The sequence below is a fragment of the Falco rusticolus genome, chromosome 13 (genome assembly GCF_015220075.1).
Source record: "Falco rusticolus isolate bFalRus1 chromosome 13, bFalRus1.pri, whole genome shotgun sequence".
NCBI lineage: Eukaryota > Metazoa > Chordata > Aves > Falconiformes > Falconidae > Falco > Falco rusticolus.
This window is the reverse complement of record NC_051199.1, coordinates 14,532-34,233: the sequence shown is the minus strand read 5'-3', so window position 1 is coordinate 34,233 and position 19,702 is coordinate 14,532. Positions and strand designations below refer to the sequence as shown.

The 19,702-nt window shown below is 65.7% G+C and overlaps 3 protein-coding genes across 9 annotated transcripts; all 3 read left to right on the top strand.

The window, feature by feature from the left end:
* Nucleotides 1–584: 584 nt before the first annotated feature.
* On the top strand, nt 585–5,395 carry ECSIT (ECSIT signaling integrator). Of its 2 annotated transcripts, none has more exons than XM_037407529.1 (7): nt 585–766; nt 1,474–1,861; nt 2,407–2,650; nt 3,642–3,696; nt 3,973–4,121; nt 4,882–4,984; nt 5,062–5,268. In XM_037407529.1, the coding sequence occupies exons 1-7, from the start codon at nt 704–706 to the stop codon at nt 5,149–5,151; spliced, it is 1,092 nt and encodes a 363-aa protein (XP_037263426.1). In that variant the 5' UTR covers nt 585–703; the 3' UTR covers nt 5,152–5,268. The 2 variants fall into 2 exon arrangements, with proteins under 2 accessions (XP_037263426.1, XP_037263425.1); XM_037407528.1 differs by having other exon boundaries at nt 586–766; nt 2,427–2,650; nt 5,062–5,395.
* Nucleotides 5,396–5,914: 519 nt separating this feature from the next.
* ZNF653 (zinc finger protein 653) lies at nt 5,915–10,947 on the top strand. 5 transcript variants are annotated; one of them, XM_037407392.1, is made up of 9 exons: nt 5,915–6,368; nt 6,961–7,004; nt 7,260–7,475; nt 7,748–8,137; nt 8,483–8,657; nt 9,210–9,327; nt 9,404–9,518; nt 9,619–9,718; nt 10,330–10,947. In XM_037407392.1, the coding sequence occupies exons 1-9, from the start codon at nt 6,076–6,078 to the stop codon at nt 10,505–10,507; spliced, it is 1,629 nt and encodes a 542-aa protein (XP_037263289.1). In that variant the 5' UTR covers nt 5,915–6,075; the 3' UTR covers nt 10,508–10,947. The 5 variants fall into 5 exon arrangements, with proteins under 5 accessions (XP_037263289.1, XP_037263290.1, XP_037263288.1 ...); XM_037407393.1 differs by having other exon boundaries at nt 7,745–8,137; nt 10,285–10,444; XM_037407391.1 differs by having other exon boundaries at nt 5,983–6,368; nt 7,745–8,137.
* Nucleotides 10,948–11,526: 579 nt separating this feature from the next.
* Nucleotides 11,527–19,396, top strand: ELAVL3 (ELAV like RNA binding protein 3). 2 transcript variants are annotated; one of them, XM_037407398.1, is made up of 7 exons: nt 11,527–11,779; nt 13,505–13,784; nt 14,438–14,541; nt 14,807–14,960; nt 15,371–15,587; nt 15,807–15,845; nt 16,022–19,396. In XM_037407398.1, the coding sequence occupies exons 1-7, from the start codon at nt 11,771–11,773 to the stop codon at nt 16,344–16,346; spliced, it is 1,128 nt and encodes a 375-aa protein (XP_037263295.1). In that variant the 5' UTR covers nt 11,527–11,770; the 3' UTR covers nt 16,347–19,396. The 2 variants fall into 2 exon arrangements, with proteins under 2 accessions (XP_037263295.1, XP_037263294.1); XM_037407397.1 differs by having other exon boundaries at nt 16,001–19,396.
* Nucleotides 19,397–19,702: the final 306 nt, after the last annotated feature.

Here is a 19,702-nt window from a genome sequence, read left to right as displayed (position 1 = left end):
CCCCGACCCCGGGCCACCCCACCCCCCCCCCCCGCGGGTCCTCCCGGTGCCGTCAGCGGATTGGACTCCGCCGGCCCTGGGGGGGGAGGGGCGGTTCGTCACTGGTGGAGAATGTGCCCCCGCCCCTCCCCCCCCGGGGGCGGCCCGGGGGACCTGGTATTGGGGACCTGCCCGCCCCCCGCGGGGTCTCGGCCCCGGAGGGGGGTCGCTGGCCTCGGGGGGGGTCGCTGTCCCGGGCGGGGGGGACGGCCCCCCCCGGGCAGGCCGGGGGACCCAAGCGTTGGGGCCGCCCCCCCAGGTCGCACCTGCCATTTCCATTTATAGCAACCGTTACGTCTGTGACGTAACCGCGTGACGTCACCGCGAGCCCCAGGCTCTGGCGTCGCCCAGCAGCGCCCAAGGCCGCCGCTGTCCCCGGTGCTGACATCATCGTGTAGCCCCGGCTCTGAGCTCAGCCGCGGGTCCCCCTCTGACGTCACGGGGAACCCCTTCAAGCCCCGCCTCCCCGAGCCGCCAATCACCGCCCGGGCCCCGCCGCTGGGCGAGGAGCGCGCGGCGATTGGCTCTGCCGCGGGGCGCGCCTCGTGACCCGGAAGCACTTGCCGGCGGGGTCAGCGGGACATGGCGGCGCCCAGGGGTACGACCCCGGCGGGGGGACCTCGGTGACCAGCCGTGACCTCTGAACCCCTACCGCACCGACCCCATGGCCGCCATGAGGCTGCGCTGGGCCCTCGCATTGCCCCGGGGGCTCTGGGGGGGCCCGCAGGTCCGGGGGGGGCCGGAGGGCGTGGGGGGACACAGTGGCGGTGTGGGGATGGGGTGGGGCTAGGGGACCCAGGGCGGGGGCGTGGGGATAGAGGTCCTGGGGGACACGGGGGGGCGGGGGGGGGGATACGGGGGGGGGCGTGGAGATAAGGATCCAAGGGGACACTGGGGTGCGTGGGGCTATATAAGGAGGTGTTTGGGATAGCGGAGCCTGGGGACACAGAGCTGGGCTTGAGGATGGGGGCGGGCAGGGGAAATGGCAGGAGGTGGGGGGGACACAGGGGGGTAGGTGGATGGGGGTCCTGGGGGACACGGGGGGGCATGGGGGGACCTGAAGGGGCGTGGGGACGGAGCGCCCAGGGGATGCAGAGGGAGATGGGGGGTCACAGAGGGGGAATGGGGATGGGGTGTGTGAGGTTGGGGGGACCGGGGGACACAGTTGAAGATGGGGTGACATGGGGGGGCCTGGGCGTCTCTGGTGGAGCTGGGGGGGTCACAAGGGGGTGCGGGGGAGTTTGTTGCTGGAGTGCCCAGGTGACACAGTTTAGTGTGGGGTGACACAGTGGAGGCATGAGGGTAGAGGGACCTGGGGGATGCAGCAGGATATGGTGGGGGATGGGAAACAGGACACAGGAGGTGTGCGAGCGTGGCTGAGGATGGGACGGGACGGGGTCGTCCCCCCAGCCTCACCCCCTTTCTTCCTCCCAGGTTGCTCAGAGCATGTGGCAGCACAGTGGACGTCCCGCGCAGGACCCCTCGGAGGACCCCTCAGGGGACCTCTCGGGGCCCCTGGCATGGCGCAGCCCTCCTAGTGGCTCCCAGGAGGAGGATGGTGGCTCCACAGCCTTTGCAGCGGCGCTGGCCGCACTGGAGCAGAGGCCGGGGCGCCGTGTGGGACGGCTGGAGCTGGTGGAGGCGGCACTGGCGGCCATGCCGGCGCTGGGGGTGGCGAGACAGCGCGAGGCCTACCACCGCTTGCTGCGCCTGCTGCCCCGTGGGCCCTGGGTGCCCCGCGGACCCCTCCAGCGCATGCTGAGCCCCTTCCCCCGGCAGCAGGAGTGCGGGCTGCAGATCCTGGAGCAGATGGAGCGATATGGTGAGTGGGGGGTGGGGTGGGGCTGTGGAGACACGGAGTGGCATGGGACTGAGGGGGTTGGGGGACAGAGCAGGACAATGGGGGACACAGGGGTGTGTGGGGCTGAGGGACCCCGGGGACACTGAGGGGCTGTGGGGACACAGGGATGGGGGGAGCCAGGGGGACACAAGGGGGGCATGGGGATTGGGATCCCGAGGGGACACAGTGGGAGTTGTGGGGACATGGAGGGGCATGGGGCTGGAGAGGGTCAGGGGGACACTGTGGGACTGGGGGGACACGGGGGAGTGGGGCTGGGGGACAGAGTGGGAGATGGGGAGGACACAGGGATGTGAGGGGCCTGGAGGGACACAGTAGGAGTTGGGGGGACATGGGGATGGGGGAACACAGGGGACATGGTGGGAGATGGGGGGACATGGAGGGGCGTGGGGTGAGTGAGGACACAGGGGACAGCACAGTGAGTGCAGCAGGGGGAGGAGGGGGTTTCAGCCCCCTCGGGGTGGGGGCTGGGGTGCTGCGTGCCCCTGGGTCCCAGCCCCCTCCCCCAGGCACCCATGTCCCCGCCCAGGCGTCATGCCCGATGCGGAGACACGGTTTTTGCTCCTGGGGATCTTTGGGCCCCGCAGCCGCCCTGTGCGCAAGTGCCAGCGGCTGCTGTACTGGCTGCCCCGGCTGCGCCATGCCAACCCCTACCCCCTGCCCCCCCGGCTGCCACCCCCCGGCCTGGCTGCTGCCCACCTGGGCCTGCGCCGCATCGCCAACGACCCCGATGTGCGCCTCACCATCTACCAGGTGGGACATGGGGATGGGGGACATGAGGATGGGGATGTGAGGGGACATGGGGATGGGGGATGCAGGGATGGGGACACAGAGGGACATGAGGGGACATGGGGATGGGCACGTGAGGGGACATGGGGTTGGGGGACATGGAGGGACACGGGGATGGATGACATGAGGATGGGGACGTGAGGGGACACAGGGATGGGGGATATGGGGATGGGGACATGAGGATGGGAACGTGGCGGGACATGGGAACGTGAGGATGGAGACATGGGGACGCAGGGTTGGGGGATGGGGACATGGGGGGACATGGGGGTGGGGACACGGGAGGACATGGGCATGGGGGACATGGGGACATGGAGGGACACAGGGTTGGGGGGACAGGAGGTTGGGAGACATGAGCATGGGGATGGGGACACAGGGTTGTGGGTTGTGGGGATGGGGGACAGGGATGGTGGGACATGGGGATAGAGGACATGGGGATGGGAACATGGGGGGACATGAGGATAGGGGATGTGGGGATGGGGACACAGAGGGGACACAGGGATGGGGGCATGGGGGTGGGAACGTGGAGTGACATGGGAACAGGGGATGTGAGGATGGGAACGTGGGTGGACATGGGGATGGGGACATGGGGATGGGTGCAGAGGGGGATGTGGGGATGGGGAATGTGGGGATGGCAACTTGGGGGACACAGGGGACAGAGATGGGGAGGTGGGATGTGGGATGCAGGGATGGGGACATGTGGGGGACACGGGGATGGGCAGGCAGGGAGTACGGGACCAATGCCACTCTTGGGCGGGGAGTGCAGGACAGGGACAGGGACCCACCTCCCCATGAGCCAGGTGGGGCACAGACACAGAGCTAGGGCGGGAGATGTGAGGATGGGGTCACAGAGGGCCCCCCCTCTGTCACAGTGGTGGGGTGGTGCGCCCCCCCTTGGGGACAGTGTCTGTTGTCCCTGGGTCATTAAGTGACAGCTGGTGACAACCATCTCCCAAAGCGGCCGGTGCCGGAGGGCGGGGAGGATGAAGGCTCCGTCCAGCCCTACATCATCGGTGAGCGTGGGGGTTCTGGAGGTACTGGGGTGTCACGGGGGACACGTGGGCATTTTTACTGGGGAACGAGGGAGTGATGTGTCTGCAGCAGGGACTCGTGTGTTTTGGGGGAACCCCAGCATGTGGGGGGACATACCCTGTGGGCTTGGGGACCCTGGCCAATGCGAGGGACGCTGGTGTTTGGGGGAGGGGAGTGTTGAGTCCCCAGTGCTGAGGTTCCTTGGAGGGGGTGCAGGGTTTGGTGGGGGGTCCCCAGCTCTGCATTGTCCCTTGCAGGTGCCCAGAGCCCTGACCAGCAGGAGCTGCTGGCCCGGCATGGCCCGGCACGGCCCGTCTTCGTGGAGGGGCCATTCCCTCTCTGGCTGCGCAGCACCCGCCTCTGCTATTACGTGTTACGGGGGGACCCCCTGCCTCCCCACCTGCGGGTGAGACCTCTGGGGCACGGGGGTGGTGGAGGGCTGAATAAAACATCTGAGAGAGGAGGGGAAGGGGCTCCCCATGACCCTGGGTGGCAGTGGTGGGACGGGCTATCCATGGCCACAGAGGTGACCCCCTGGGCCAGGATGGGAGAGACTGGGACCCCCATGGCCCAGAGTGGGCGGGGGGCCTCTCATAGCCCAGGACGGGACCCCCACAGCCCCAGAGGTGACCCCCTGGCCTAGAATGAGTGGGGATGGGACCCGCGTGACCCAGAGCAGGGGTGGGGGGGCTCATGACCCAGGATGGGACCCCCACAGCCCCAGAGGGGACCCACTGGCCTAGGATGGGTGGGAGGGGGTGGGATCCCAATGGCCCCGAGTGGGTCAGGGGGGCCTCATGGCCCGGAATGGGGCAGGGTGGGATACCCTGGCCCAGGATGGGGTGGGGCTGGGACCTCCATGGCCCAGAGACGGGGGAGGGAGCTCTCATGGTCCAGGATGGGACCCCCACAGCCCCAGCAGGGACCCCCTGGCCTAGGAAGGGTGGGAGAGGGTGGGACCCCCATGGCCCAGAGCAGGTTGAGCATGGTCTCACGGCCCAGGATGGGACCCTCATGGTCTCAGAGGGGAGCCCCTGGCCCAGGATGGGTGACAGGAGACGGGACCCCCGTGGCCTAGGACAGGAGGGGTGGGAGTGGACACCAGTGGCCCTGGAGGGGGGGACCCTGGCCCAGGACAGGTAGGAGAAGCCCCCTGCCCATCCCAGGAGGAGCCCCCAGACCCTGAGCGCAGCCTCTACTACCCCCTGCATCTCGACCTGGACCTGGAGCGTGGCCCTTGGGACGATGACGACTTCGATGTGGATGAAGGTAAGACATGGGGAAACAGGGGCAGGGGTAAGGGGGTTCCCTGTGCCCGCTCTCTGACCCCATGCTCCCCCCCGCAGTGGAGGAAGGCCCTGTCTTTGCGCTGTGCATGGCGGGGGCCGGTGACCGGCACACGCTGGGCAAGTGGATCGCAGGGCTGCAAGAGGTGAACCCTGTCCTGGGGCAGACCCCGGTCATCTTCCACCTGGAAGGGGGGGACACCCCTCCTGGCCCCCCTGGGGATCCCCCTGCACTCAGCCTGGGGGCTGTGATTCCCCCTGCCGGTGTGCTGGAGCCCCCCGTCCTGCCACAGGGGCATGGTCACCCCGGGGGTGATGCTGCTGGCTGTGGGAGTAGGGGGGGGGGCAGCGCTCCCGCTGCAACCCCCAGGGAATAAAGGTTGTGTCACCCACAGAGCAGTGGGGCTTGTGGTGGGGGTTCTGGGTGGGGGCAGATGGGCACTGGGAGTGCAGAGGGGGTGGGGCACATGGAGGGGGAGAGGGGGGCAGGAAGGCACTGGGAGCCTATAGGGTGTTGGGGGGGTCACAGGTGGGTACTGGGGGTACAGAAGGGGTGGGGGGGCAGTAGCTGGGGGTACTGAGGGGGGCACATTGGGGGGCAGGAAGGCACTGGGAGCCCATGGGGGGTTGGGGGGGGGGGGCACAGATGGGTACTGGGAGTACAGAGGGGGTGGGGGGCAGCAGCTGGGTGTACTGGAAGGGCACACAGGGTGGGCAGGAAAGTGCTGGGGGGTCTTGGGGGGGCAAATAGATGGGTGCTAGTGGCACATCGGGGGGCAGGAAAGCACTGGGGGCCCACGGGGGGGTTGGGGGGAGGCGCAGATGGGCACTAGGGGTACAGAGGCGGTGGGGGCCCGGGGGGTGGTTGGGGTCGGGCGGTGCCGAGTTCCGGAGCGGGAGTAGGCACGGGCCGGCGCGCTGCGGGCAGAACCCCCGACGCATGCGCAGTGCCCGGCCCGCCGCCGCCGGGGCAGACTGGCGGAAGCCGCCCACCCCCGCGCCCTGCCGCGCACGCGCGCTGCGCCAAAAGCCGGAACCGGAAGCGGTGGTGGCATCATCGGCGGCGCGCCCGGCATGAGCGCGGCCGAACGGGGCCCGGGCCCGGGGTCGGGGGGTGGGCCCGGTCCTGGGCGAGGCCCCGTAGGGGAACCGGGTGGTCGGAAGGCTCGGGGGAGACCACGGCTAACGGAATCGGATCGGGCGAGGCGGCGGTTGGAGTCGCGGAAGAAGTACGACGTGCGACGGGTTTACCTGGGCGAGGCCCACGGGCCCTGGGTCGATCTGCGGCGCCGCAGCGGATGGAGCGATGCCAAGCTGGCGGCCTACCTGCTGGGCTTGGAGCGGGGGCAGCGTGCCGGGCGGCGCGGGTGAGCCGCGGGGTGGGGGGCGGCCCTCACGGTCGGTCCTGCAGCTCGCGGGGAAGATCCCCCAGCAGTGATGGGACGAGCTCCCCTCATGGGTGGAAAGGCGACCCCACCCCCGCCCGCGGGTAGAATGAACACTCTTCCCGCCTCTCCGCGGGGGACAAGCTCCCCCCATGGGTGGGATGGCACCCCCCCTTCCGCGGGTAGGACGGAACCCCTTGCTGGAGGCATGACACCCCCCCACCAACCCACCCCCCCCCCCGTCTCAACCCCGCGAGTGGCATGACGATCACCCCACCTCTGCAAGCAGGATGACCGCCCCCGCCCCACCCCCCGCAGGTGACACTACCCCCCCTTCCCCCCCTGCTGATGGCACGATGATCCTCCCCTCACAGGGGCAGGACAATGATTGCCCCCTCCTGTGGGTGGCATGGTGATCCCTCCCCACCTGCCGGTTGACTACCCCTCCTCTCCTGTGGGTAGCATGATCCCTCCTCCAGCACGGGTACAACAACGACACCCCCCGGCCCCCCCCAGGTGGCATGACCACCCCAGTGCATGGGCCGACCCCTGACCACCACCCCTCTCTCTGCAGGAAGCCATGGGAGCAGATTCCTAAAAAACCCAAACGGAAGAAAAGTGAGTGCTGGTGACGGGGGGGGGGGTGGGATCCTGTCGGGTTGGGTGCAGGGTGTGGGTGGGGGCACTCTAGGCTGGGGGTGGGGAGGCTTAGGCAAGGGGTGGGAGGCCTGAGGGTGCGGGTTGGGGGTCTGGGGGGTAGAGGTTGATGGCCAGGGATGATTGGGGGGGGTAGGGGGTTGTTGGGGTGGGTGGACATGGGGGTGCCGTGGGGTCAAGTGGGGGGGTGCCAGGCTGCCAGCAGCCCTCCCCCAGGGCGACGGCGCAATGTCAACTGCCTGCGACACGCGGTGATCTGGTACGAGGACCACCGGCAGCGCTGCCCCTACGAGCCACGCCTGGCTGAGCTGGACCCCTCGGTGGGGCTCTACACCACGGCTGTCTGGCAGTGTGAGCGCGGGCATCGCTACTTCCAGGACCTGCACTCGCCGCTGCGGCCTCTCAGTGACTCCGACAGTGACAGTGATGACGGTGCGTGGTGATGGTGGTGGGCACAACACACACACAAGGTCGTGATAGGGAGGTCGTGAGGGTACTTGGCTGGGTGCTGGGGGTCTTTGGCTGGGTGTTGGGGCTGCTCTGCTGGGTGCTGGGACCTGCGGGTGATGGCCTGAGGTGGTTTGGCTGCACTTCTTGGGGGTCTGGCTGGTGGTGGGGGAGCCCAGGGGGCTTCTTTTGGGCTGGGGGGGGTGGGGGCAGTACTTCCTTTGGGGCTTTGCCTTGAATTTTCTCTCTTGCAGCAGCAGTTCCTGGCAGCTCCTCGTCATCAGGGAGCTGCAGTTCAGGCTCAGAGGCGATGCCGGGGCGGGGCTCGACAGCACCAGTGGCCCCCCCTGCAGGTCCAGGCCCCCCCGAGGGTGCTGCAGAGGGACGGGGGACAGCACTGGAGGCTGTGGTCTGCGTGCCGCTGCCACTGCCTCTGCGACTGGGCCCGGGAAGGGGGGCGCTGGCTGATGGGTCACCCCCCACCCTGCTGCAGGGGTCCCCCCTCCTTATCCTGGCCAGCTCTGGCTACGATGCACTGGTGGGGGGGCTGCAGCTGGATGTGGGTGGGGATGAGGTACCCTGCACTGTGCTGGATGGGGAAGGTGCCTTCCCCCAACCCCCCCTGGACCCCCACCTTCCTAAGACAGGTATGTGGGGGGATGGGGATCATGGGGATGAGAAGGTTTGGGGTGCTGGGATCTCAGGGGTTGGGGAGGGGTATTAGGGTGCTGAGGGTGCTGGGGGGGGTTAAGGCTTGGGAAGGTTGGGGTGGTGGGATCTCAGGGGTTGGGGGTGGAATTGGGGCACTGTGGGGGGACAGGGAGGGATTGGGGTGCTGGGATCTCAGGGGTTGGGGGAACTGGGGTGCTGGGGGTGCCAGGGGGGATAAGGGTTGGGGGGATTGGGGTCAGGAATGGAGGGGATCAGGGTGCCGGGCGGGGGCCCAGGTGCTGGGGTTGGCAGCAAGGCCTCACTTCCTACACTGATGGCAGAGGAGGACGAGGTGCTGGGGCTGAAACAGGAGGATGTGCCACTCCCTGCTGCTGAGCACCCCCCCCAGCCTCCTCCAGAGCCCCCCCGGGAGCCCCCTCCACCCCCCTTGGCTGAGGATGCCGATGGTGGTGACGTGTCAGCCATCATCTACGAGATCCCCAAAGAGCCTGAGAGGTTTGAGCTGGGGGGGTCACTTGGGTTCCCAGAGGCCCAAGAGTGGTGGGGGTGGACTTGGGAGGGGTGATGGAGTTTGGGGTGTCCCTGGGGGATCGGGGGAAGTGTGCTGTATCATGGGGGGTTGTGGGGTGTCTTTGGAGATCACTACAAGTTTCTGGAGAGGGGGTCAGAGCTGAGGTGGGGGCTTGGGGGTTTACAAGGGGTTTAGTGGGGGGAGTGTGTGGTACAGGGGTGTTGGGTTTTTTTAGGGTTGGAGATCTTTGGGTTATGGAGGGGCCCTTGGGGGCCAGGAGGATGGCTCTGGGGGCTTTTTGGAGGGGTGGGGGCTTTTTGGGGGAGCAGTGGCCTGGGCCAGTTTCCCGGTGCTGGGGAGCACAGGAACTGTTGGGGTTTTGTGAAGGGGTTTAGGAGCTCTCAGGCACATCAAGGGGGTGGGACAATCCCTCCACCTCAAATGCCTAGACCCGCCCCCCCCCCCCCCAAGTGCTGCAGTCTCTGTGTGGGTGGGGAGCCTCACCCCGGGCTGTGATGTCCCCCCTCGCCACGCAGGCGGCGGCGGAGCAGGCGAGCCCGTGTCCCCCCCAGGGACCCTGAGGAGCTCCCGGAGCCGATCACCTGCCCTTATGCAGGCTGTGGGCAGGTCTACGTCGCTCTCAGCAGCTTTCAGGTGCTGGGCTCCCCCTACCCTGGGACCCCCCTGGGCCCCCTCTGGGCTTCCCTCACCTCTGTGCCACCCACCCCAGAACCATGTGAACCTGGTGCACCGCAAGGGCCGGACCCAGCAGTGCCCCCAGGCCAGCTGCGGGAAGAGGTTTTACCTTGCCAACCATCTGCGCCGGCACATGGTCATCCACTCTGGTGAGCCCCCCAACAACTTCCCCCACCACCACCCCCCCAAAAAGTGTTGTTCCCCCCCCGCTTCCCCCAATAACATCCCTCCTGTGTCCCTGGTCCCCAGGCGTGCGGGAGTTCACTTGTGAGACCTGTGGGAAATCCTTCAAGCGTAAGAATCACCTCGAGGTGCACAGGCGGACGCACACTGGGGAGACCCCCCTGCAGTGAGTGTCTTGGGGGGCGCAAGGGAGGCCCCCCTGCAGTGTGTTGGCAGAGGGTAACAGGGGATATGCCCCTGTGGTGTGCGCCAGAGTGGAGGCAGCGGGGAGACCCTCCTGCAATGAGCATCGGGGGGCGGGGGGGCACTGGGGAGACGCTCACTGGTGGTCAATGATGGGGGGGCCAGTGCTGTGCGGAGTGACATGGGGAGCGGACACCACTCTCTCTGCCCCCCTCCCTGAGGTCTGCGGGTGCTCCTTGCCCACACCCATGAGGTCTGTGGGTGCCTCTGATCCCCTCCTTGCCCTTCTCCAGGTGCAAGGTTTTTGGGTGACCCTCAACCCTCCCTTCCACCCCCAGCTCCGCATCAAGGTCTGTGGGTGCTCCTCACTCTCCCTTGACCCCCCCCCCTTTGATGTCTGTGGGTTCCCCCTTGCCCCCACTGTTCAAGATCTGTGGGTGCCCCTCAAACCCACCTTGACCCCTGCCTGTTCAATGTCTGTGGGTGCCCTGACTCCCCCTAGGTGTGAACTCTTTGGGTGACCCTCACCCCTCCCTTTCACACCTCCAGGTGCGAGGTCTGTGCATGCCCCTGATGTCCCCTTGCCTCTCCCAGGTGCGAGGTCTGTGGGTACCGCTGCCGCCAACGCGCCTCCCTGACGTGGCACATGCGGCGTCATGGAGGGCCTGGGCTACGTCCCTTCCCTTGTGAGCGCTGTGGGCGACGCTTCGAGCGCCCCGAGGGCCTCAAGTTCCACGCGCTCAAGAGCCACCCTGAGCCCCGCGGCACCTAGGGGGGGGGCACTGGGGGGGTTGCGCCTCCCCCTACCCACTCCTACGCCCCCCAGGGTCACCCTGACTTCCCTAGGACTGCTTTGTGGAGGTGAGGATGGACCCCCAGGGGTCCAAACCCCCACCAAGGGGCACCTTCAGCTCCATGCACTTGGTGGAGCCCCTCATCAACCCCAGGCTCCCCAAGCTGCCTTCCCCAACACGGGGGGACCCTGACACCCCCCAGGATCCCCCACACCCCCATTGCCCCGGGTACCTCCCCACTCACTATTTATTTCCTGATTCTCAGTTGTCATTCTGCTCCCCCCTCTCGGGGCAACTGGATCTTGCCGGGGTGTGTGTGTGCGCACAGCGGGGACCCTGGTTTTGTCTTGGAAGGGGGAGACCCCCCCCTCCAGGGCCCTCCCCCACCCCCCAGTTTCCATTAAAGTGACGGATTTTACCTGCTGCCTCCTGCGCTCTGCCCGGGGTGGGTGGGTGGGGTGGGTGGGTGGCGAAATTTGGGGCACCATGAGGATGTGAGGGGGGTCTCACAGGGGTCCCCACAGCTCTGGGGGTCGCAGGACGGCCCCTCCCGTGGCAAAGCGGGAGGGGTTACGGCCCCGGCGCTGTCCGCGGTGCTGAACCGGCGCCGCCCCTCGCCGCGGGCGTCCCAGTTCACGTGTGTGCCCCCTCCTTCATCACCCCCCTGTCCTTCCTCTCCCTCATCACCCTCCTCCTCTTCCTCCCCTCCCCGCTACTTCCTTCTCCATCACACACCCTGCCCCCTCTCTCTGTCCTCCTCCTTCTTCCCGCCCCCCCCCCCCCTTCCTCCTCCTCCTCCTCGGGTCACGTGGGCGGGGCCGGGGTGGGGGCGCCCGTATGCGGTGTTTGGCAGGGGTGGGGTGGGGTGGGGTGTGGGTGTCTCGAGGGGCGTCGGGGGGCCCCGCCCGCTCGGCAGCCAATGGGCTTCGCTGGAGCGGACCGTGGGGGGCCGGTCCATTTTGGGGTGTCGGGGGGGGGGGGGGGGGGCGGACCGACCCACCTGCGGGGGGTGAGGGGGGGGGGCCGGGCCGCGCCCACCGCGGCGGTTTGGGGGGGCCCCGCCCCGCGGCCGCCCAAGGACGTTTAAAGGACCGACGGGGCCGTTGCTCGCAGCGCCCGGCGCCGCGGCCCAGACCCTCGCAGCCCCCACCTGCTTCGGGGCCCCCCGCAGCCACCCCGAGCCCGCTGGGCCGTGCGGGGCCCCCCCCCCCCCCCCGAGCAGCCCCCACGGCCCCGCAACGATGGTGACGGTAGGAGCGGGGGGAGGGGCTGCAGGGTTTGGGGGTGTCACAGTGGGGGTGTGCAGCCGGTACCCCCAGCATCCTCTGTCTCTTCAAAGACCCATCCCCCCCCCCCCCCCCCCCGGCATCCAGCGTCCCCCCACCGCCTTGTCGTGTCGTCTCGTGTTCCCCCCCCGCCAAGTGACCCTCCCCATCCTCCTTCTGCAATGTCTCCGTGAGCGTGTGACATGCTCGGGTGGGGACAGGAGTGTCACCGGGAGCTGCATTTACATGCATCTGGATCGCGTGTGGAGGGCACATGTATGTGTGCGCCACAGGGGCGTGCGGGGCTGGGACACATGTGTGCAAGGGTGGGGTGGGGACCCAACCCCTCCCAACCCTTCCCAATGCTCCCTGTGGCACCAGGGGCCTCGGAGAGCTGGTGCCACACGCATGTGCGCAGTGTTGTGGGGCCTGCACACGTGTGGGCACCGTGTGTGGCAGTGCACACACCCATGCCTCTGCTTTCACATGTGGGTGCAGGAATACACGTGTGTGTGGGGGGGGATGTGTGCGCACACATGACACATGGCCACGCAGACATGTGCGGTCCTGTCCCTGTGCAGAGCGTGTGTGTGGCAGAGGTGTGTTGCTGCATTTTGCATGACCGTGGCCATGTGTGTCTGTGGCTGTGCATGTCTGTGTCCGTGTGTGTTTGTATCCCTGCATGTCCATGTCCGCTCGTGTCTGTGTCCATGTCCATGCGTGTCCGTGGCCGCGCCACCCGCAAATCCCATTTTCACAATCCGATTTGGTGATTTTCAGCTTTTCTGCTTTCACTTTTCTCACCGACTGATTTCAAGGTTGTCACTGCCCCATGGGCGGACAGAGACACCACCTCACCCCCCCCCCCCGACACCACCCCCCCCCCCCCCCAGCCTTTAGAGGTACAGTACCACCCCCCCAGGAGCCAGGTGTCTGCGCCTCCACCCCATTTCAGCCCCTGGCCAGCTCCTGGCGCTCACGGTCCCTATTTGGGGGCGGGGTCGCAAGCAGGGAGCCCCCGGACCCCCATGGCCGTGGCCATGGCTGGCAGCCCCGGGTGTCCCATCTCCCGGTGACAAAGGCCCATTGTCCCCCTGCTGTTGTGCTGGGGGGTAGGGTGGGTGGGAGGGAGGGGCATGGGGCTTTGCTGCTCAATGGGGGATAATCCCCTGTGGGGAGGGGCTTGCTGAACGCCTGGGTCCCCTCCCATTTTGGGGTCCTGTGGGAGCCCAGATGCCTGGGTCCCCTCCAGTTTTGGGGTAGTGGGGTGCTGGGGGAGCCCAGATGCCTGGGTCCCCTCCTGTTTTGGGGTCCTGGGGGAGCCCAGATGCCTGGGTCCCCTCCTGTTTTGGGGTGCTGGGGAGCTCGGATGCCTGGGTCCCCTCCTGCCCTGCTGGGGGGGAGGGACTGGCTGTGGGGATCCAGTTGGCCAGGCCCTGAAGAGCCCACCACCCCCATGTCACTACACACGTAGTCCCTGTGCTGCCCTTCCGGTGTCCTTGTCCCTGCTGCCGTGTCCTGCTGTCCCCATCCCCCTGGCCCCCATGCCATGGCTTCGTCCCTACTTGACCTCAGTGATGACCCCATGTCACCACTGCCTGGGGTCCCTCATGCCTGTCCCTGCACTGGCCCTGTGACTCCAGTGTCCCTGTCCCACTGCTGTCCCCATGATGGAGACGCCCTGGTGACACCCATCCATCCCTTCAGCAGATTCTGAGCACGGTGGAGGCCCAGGCTCCCAGCACCCCGGGGCCATCCGGATGTGGCCCTGTCCCTGTGGCCGTACCAGTGGTGGCAGTGCCGGGGCCAGGGGTGGCAGCGGCAGTGCTTTCCAATGGGGCCCCCCCGGGCCCCCCCATGGCTGATGATAGCAAAACCAACCTGATCGTCAACTACTTGCCCCAGAGCATGAGCCAGGAGGAGCTGCGAAGCCTCTTTGGTAGCCTTGGGGACATTGAGTCCTGCAAGCTTGTCCGCGACAAGGTCACTGGTACGGTACAGGGGTGATGTGACACGGGGAGACAGGATGTGGGACACAGGCAGATGGGATGGGGGATGTGGGGAGGCAGGACATGGTGGGTGGGACACAGGGACACAGGCAGTTGAGATATGGGGACGTGGGGAGATGGGACATGGGTAGATGGGACATGGGCAGATGGGAGATGGCATGGGACACGGGGACACAGGACATTGAGGCACAGGGACATGGGTCACAGGAGCTGGGACACGGGGAGATGGGACACAGGGGCACAGGGAGATGGGATGGGGGAGAGGGGGCATGGGGACATGAGGACACAGGGAAATAGGATGTGGGGAGATGGGACACAGGCCAATGGGGCATGGGGACATGGGACATGAGGAGATGGGACATGGGGACTGGGACAGGCATGGACACGTGGATGGGATTGTGGGGACAGGGACAACTTGTGGACCATCTCTGGGGACATTAGGTCCTGCAAGCTTAACCGCAAAATCCCTGGTACAGGGGCATGGGGGGACACAGGGATGGGGGCCTACAGGGACAGAGGTGAAGATGGGATGGAAATGGGCCTTGGGGACAGGGGTGGGGTGGGGACAAGGACAGGGGATGGTGCAACTGGGCCTGGTGCTGCGGCCACCCTCAGTGCTGACCCCGCACCCCAGGGCAGAGCCTGGGCTACGGCTTCGTCAACTACGTTGAGGCGGGTGACGCTGACAAGGCCATCAGCACCCTCAACGGCCTCAAACTGCAGACCAAGACCATCAAGGTGCCAGTTGCTGGGGTCCCTTGTGGTGGGGTGGGCACTGGGGGGTCACTTGGGGAGGTGGGGTTGATGCTGGGGGTCCCTTGGAGCAGGATGCTGGGGTCCCTGGTGAGGGTTAAGCACCAGGGAGTCCCTTGCGGTGGGTGGACGCTACAGGGGGTCCTTGGTGGGGGAAGATGCCTGGATCCCTGGTGGGGGAGGACATTCATGGGTGGTTGGCAGCTCTAGCACCTGGACACCTAGGTCCCCAGGGCTGACCCCCCTGCAGGTGTCCTATGCTCGGCCCAGCTCAGCCTCCATCCGTGACGCCAACCTCTATGTGAGCGGCCTCCCCAAGGCCATGGGGCAGAAGGAGATGGAGCAGCTCTTCTCCCAGTATGGCCGCATCATCACCTCCCGTATACTTGTTGACCAGGTCACAGGTGTGCTTGGATGGCTGGGCCCCCCTGCTGGGGGAGGGGGCTTACCCAGGCGCCTTGGTCCTCAGTGGGGTCGAGGGGGTGGGGGAGATGTTTCCTGGTCACTTCAGTCCCATGGGTGGGCAGTGGGATGTCTGGGGGCAGGGGGATTCCTGGGACACCTGGGTTCTATGGGTGGGTCTTGGGGGTAGAGGTGGGGGAGGGATACCCTGGATGCTTGGGTCCCATGGGTGGGTCTGTGGTGGGGTGTGTGTGATTCCCCTGACACCTGGGTCCCATGGCAGGGTATTCCCTGCATGCCTGAGTCCTGTGGGTGGGTCTCAGGGTGGGAGGCATGAATTCCCTGGATGCTTGGGTACCATCGGTGTGCAGTGGCATCTCAGGGTCCTGTTCCCCGGCCTCCCTGCATGCAGGTGTCTCGCGGGGAGTGGGCTTCATCCGCTTTGACAAGCGTGTGGAGGCAGAGGAGGCTGTCCGGGGTCTGCACGGACAGAAACCGCTGGGTGCTGCTGAGCCCATCACTGTCAAGTTTGCCAACAGCCCGGGCCAGAAGTCAGGGGGGGCCCTGCTCAGCCTCTGCCCCAGTGCCCGCCGCTATGGCGCCCTGCACCACCCCCCCCAGCGCTTCCGGTGAGCCCAACATGCCTGGGGTACAGGGCGTGGGACATCCCTGGGAATGGGGGCATGACCCTGGAGACGGGGCCACCATAGGGTGTGGAGACATTCCCAGGACCATGAGGACACCCCCAGGAGATGGGGCCACCACAGGGTGTGGGCCAACCCCATGGCAAAGAGACACCTACATGGGTGCACCCCCACGCCTCCCTAATGACCTCTTGTCCCCTCCAGGCTCGACAATTTGCTGAATGTGGCCTACGGCGTGAAGAGGTAATGGCCCCTCCCCACCCCTCTGCCCCTCCCCCCTCAGTCCAGCTCTGCACCCCCAGCCCCTCACACGGGCTGGGGACCCTGGCAGGAGAGGACCCACGTGTCCTGGTGGTGGTGGGGCAACCTGGCGTCCAGGTGCCCTGACCCCAGGCCAGCCCGCTGTCACTGCTGCCCAGGTTCTCCCCGTTGGCCATCGAGGCAGTGCCAGGGCTGGCTGGAGTGGGCCTGGGGGCCCCCGGCACTGGCTGGTGCATCTTTGTCTACAACCTGGCACCTGAGGCAGATGAGAGTGTCCTCTGGCAGCTCTTTGGCCCCTTTGGTGCTGTCACCAACGTCAAGGTCATCCGCGACTTCGCCACCAACAAGTGCAAGGGCTTCGGCTTTGTCACCATGACAAACTACGAGGAGGCGGCCATGGCCATCGCTAGTCTCAACGGCTACCGCCTGGGTGACCGTGTGCTCCAGGTCTCATTCAAGACCAGCAAACAGCACAAAGCCTGAGCCCCACCCCACTGGCCCCACCTTGGCCCCCAGGACCAGGTCCCCTGGCACCACCAGGCCACAGAGATCCCCAAGGACACCCTGGAGACCATGGAGAACACCCTCGGACATGTTGGGGCCCCCTCCATGGGCACCAAGGACAGCATGGGGACATCCTAAGGATAACCCTGGAGACTGTGGGGACCCCCACCAGGCACCAAGGACACCTGGGGGAACTCCCCACCCTGGAGACCTTGGAGAGCTCCCCCGGACACTTGCAGATCTTGGGGACGCCCCCTCCTCCATGGGGACACTCGAAGCACAGCCTGGATACCATGGACACCCCCACCTCTCCCCTAGGCACTGTGGACACCCTGAGGACTCCCCCCAGGTGCCCCAGAGCTCTTGGACACTGTGGGGGCACAGAGGTGTTTGGGCCACCCCTCCCAGCTCCCACCTGTGAAATCATGCCACCCTGGAAAGACTGGAGAACCCCCAGGACACTGAGAACACACTGGGGACCCTCCCCAAGGCACCCTGAAAACCCTGGGAATTGTGAAGGAGTCGGGATATGGAGGAGGATCACCTCTGAAGCCCCCAGGAATGCCATGGGTGCCCCCTCAAGGACCCCGGGAACCCCCCCTCAGCACCCAGAGGTGTTGGGGGGCACCTCCTGGGCACTGTGGAGACCATGTAGGTCGGGGGTCCTTGTCCCTCCTCCAGCATCCAGAAGCCATGGTGACCTCCAGCGAGCCCAGGTACTTCGGGGCCCCCCTGCCCAGGGCCCCCTGCACTCCCCTGGGGCAAGTGCCAGACAGGCCCGCCCCCCCCCTTCTCCTTCTCTGCAGGGTGTGTGTGCACCCCAAAATGGGGAGAAGTGGGGGGACCCCCCCTTTTAGGGGTGTCCTGGCCCCGCAGGGGCAAGGTTGGCTTGGGTTGTAGACCCCACAGGGGTCTTCTGGGACCGAGCTGCCCTCCAGGGGCACCGGGAGGGGTGGGGTGGAAAATGGGGGGAGCCCCTCCCCCTGTTCAACGAAACCCCGCCCATGCGAAGACACGCCCCTCGGAGACCACACCCCCAGCTCAAAGGCCACGTCCCCTCCCCCGCAGCCCTAGCCCGCGGTGGCGCCCTTTGGCGGTGGCCGGACCACGTGGAGCGGCGCCCGGGATACGCAGGTTCAAGCCCCAACTCTGGCTGCTGCCGCTGGGAGGGTCGTGTCCTGCCCCTCCCCCCACCCCCCCATTCGGTTTATTTTGTCCCCAGGCTAGTGCCAAGTGGGGGATGTGCTCTGCTCCCCCTCCGGTCCAGGAGTCCGGGGTGGGGGGTGTCTGCTCTCTCTCCTCTTTTTTTTCCATTGGTGTCTTTTTACTGAAGGGGGAAATTTTTTGGGGAGAAAGAACAAAAAACCCCCAACGAATAATAACAATAATGGTAGCGCTAAATGGTAGCGAGGAGAGAAACCGACACAGTGAGCGGTGACTCCTCCGGAGTGACAGACACATACCCATCTATTTTTATAAGAGAAGAAAAAAAAATTAAAAAAAAAAAAAATCCCCTGAACTCCCCCCCAAAACCTGCCCCTGTGGGGGGCGGGGGGAGGGAAGTTGCAGGGGGTGGGAATCTGTTATGTGCCCTCCCACCCCCCCGTGTTGCTTGGAGGCAGGACCAGAGGTTGTGATCCCCAGGAATGGTCACAGCACTTTCTGGAGCTGGGTCAATGGCACTAAAATGCCACCAGGTTGAGACTTCCAGGGGGTCCCACTGCTTCTGAGCCTCTGGCATCCCCAAACTGGGGTGTGTGTGTGTGTGTGTATCCACACTGCCCTGTCCCCACCCTTCTCCAAACACCCCCAAAATAGGCATTTTTGCCCCAACTTCCTCAGCTTGCTGGGGCAGGTGCTTTTGCTTGGCCAGTTTGAGCATCCTGGCCAAAGAAAAGGTCAAAAAAGCCCCTGAAACTCCCAACAGGCTGCCACCTATAGCAGCCCCATCTTTATTATTATTATTATTATTATTATTATTATTATTGTTATTGTTATTGTTGTTATTACTATTGCTATTATTATTAATTTTCTCTTCTCCGTCGGGATAATTTCTTGCTTTTCAGTGGTTTCAGTTCCTATTTATTTCCAATTCTTCTCTGGCTTTCCCCAGCCCTGGGACCCCTGGGGCCCTCTGCTCCTCCTGGGTTCCCTAGGACCCCCACCCATCCCAGGTCCTGCTTTTTGCGTTGCGTCGTGTTGTGCCCGTTTGCAGCTTCTTGTAGTTTTAACTTATTGTTAATGTAAATATGTATTACTCCCCCCTCCTCCCCACCTGTGTGTGTGCGTGTCCGTCCCTGGGGTAGGCAAGGGACCCAGGTGTCCAGGACTGCCCCTACCCCACCAAGCTATGACCCACCTGCCCCACCCTGGGGCGGCTTCACCCTGGGGACCCCCATCCCAGGGACCCAGGCAGCCCCAGCCCCAGCAGGATGGGTGGGTTCAGGGGACCCCCAGTTCAGTAGCAATAAGAGCTGCACCCCAGGGGCCCTGCCTTGCCCCCTCCCCCCTCCATTTGTCTGAGGTGGGGGGGGGGGACCCACCATGGGGAGAAAGCTCCTGAGCGTGAACAGGCCCCCCTGCGGTGGAGTGGGGCCCCTGGAGGGGATGGGCTTCTGGCCCCCACTCCCGGACTTGGCTGTTTGTACTTTTCATGGCAGAAATAAAAAAAATCTTAAAAAAAAAAATTTCAGAAATTGACATGTGTGTGGGTCGGGGGGTATGTGTGGCCCTGTGTGATGTGACCACACCCCAAAGCACAGGGCACCCCAGGGGTGACATCCTTCACTGTCCCCCTGCCAGTGGGGCCAGGGTGAGTCCTGCTGCAGCTAACTGGGGACAACGCAATACTGGGACCCTGCCAGAGCCACATGGCACAGTCACTGGGGCTGCGAGGCACACAGGGAGGCCAGCCCTCCATGCCTTTGTGGTCTTTGGCAGCAGGTGGGAGCTTTCGGTGGTTGCAGGTAAAGGATGGCTCCTTCCTGCTCCCCAGGCAGACAAGGGTGGGGAGGGGGATTTCCCACGCCTTGTCCCACTGCAAGGAGACCCCAACCCTCCCCCTGCCTGGCACCAGGAGGAGACAGTGTCCCCCCCGCCCCTTCCCAACAGTGCTGCCCTCGAATGTGCTTTATTATCCATTAACGCAGGTGCTGGGAGCATCTGCATGGAGAAAGTGGCGTCTCTGGAGGTCCTGCCACAGGAGCAGGGAGGTCCTACTAGGGTGAGCTGCAATGGATCCTGCGGGTGATGGCTGCCTGTTGTCTTCCTCTCCCAGAGGCTGGGCAGGGGACTTGTCTGTCCCTCCCTGGGGTGGTTGTGGACTGCATTTGCCT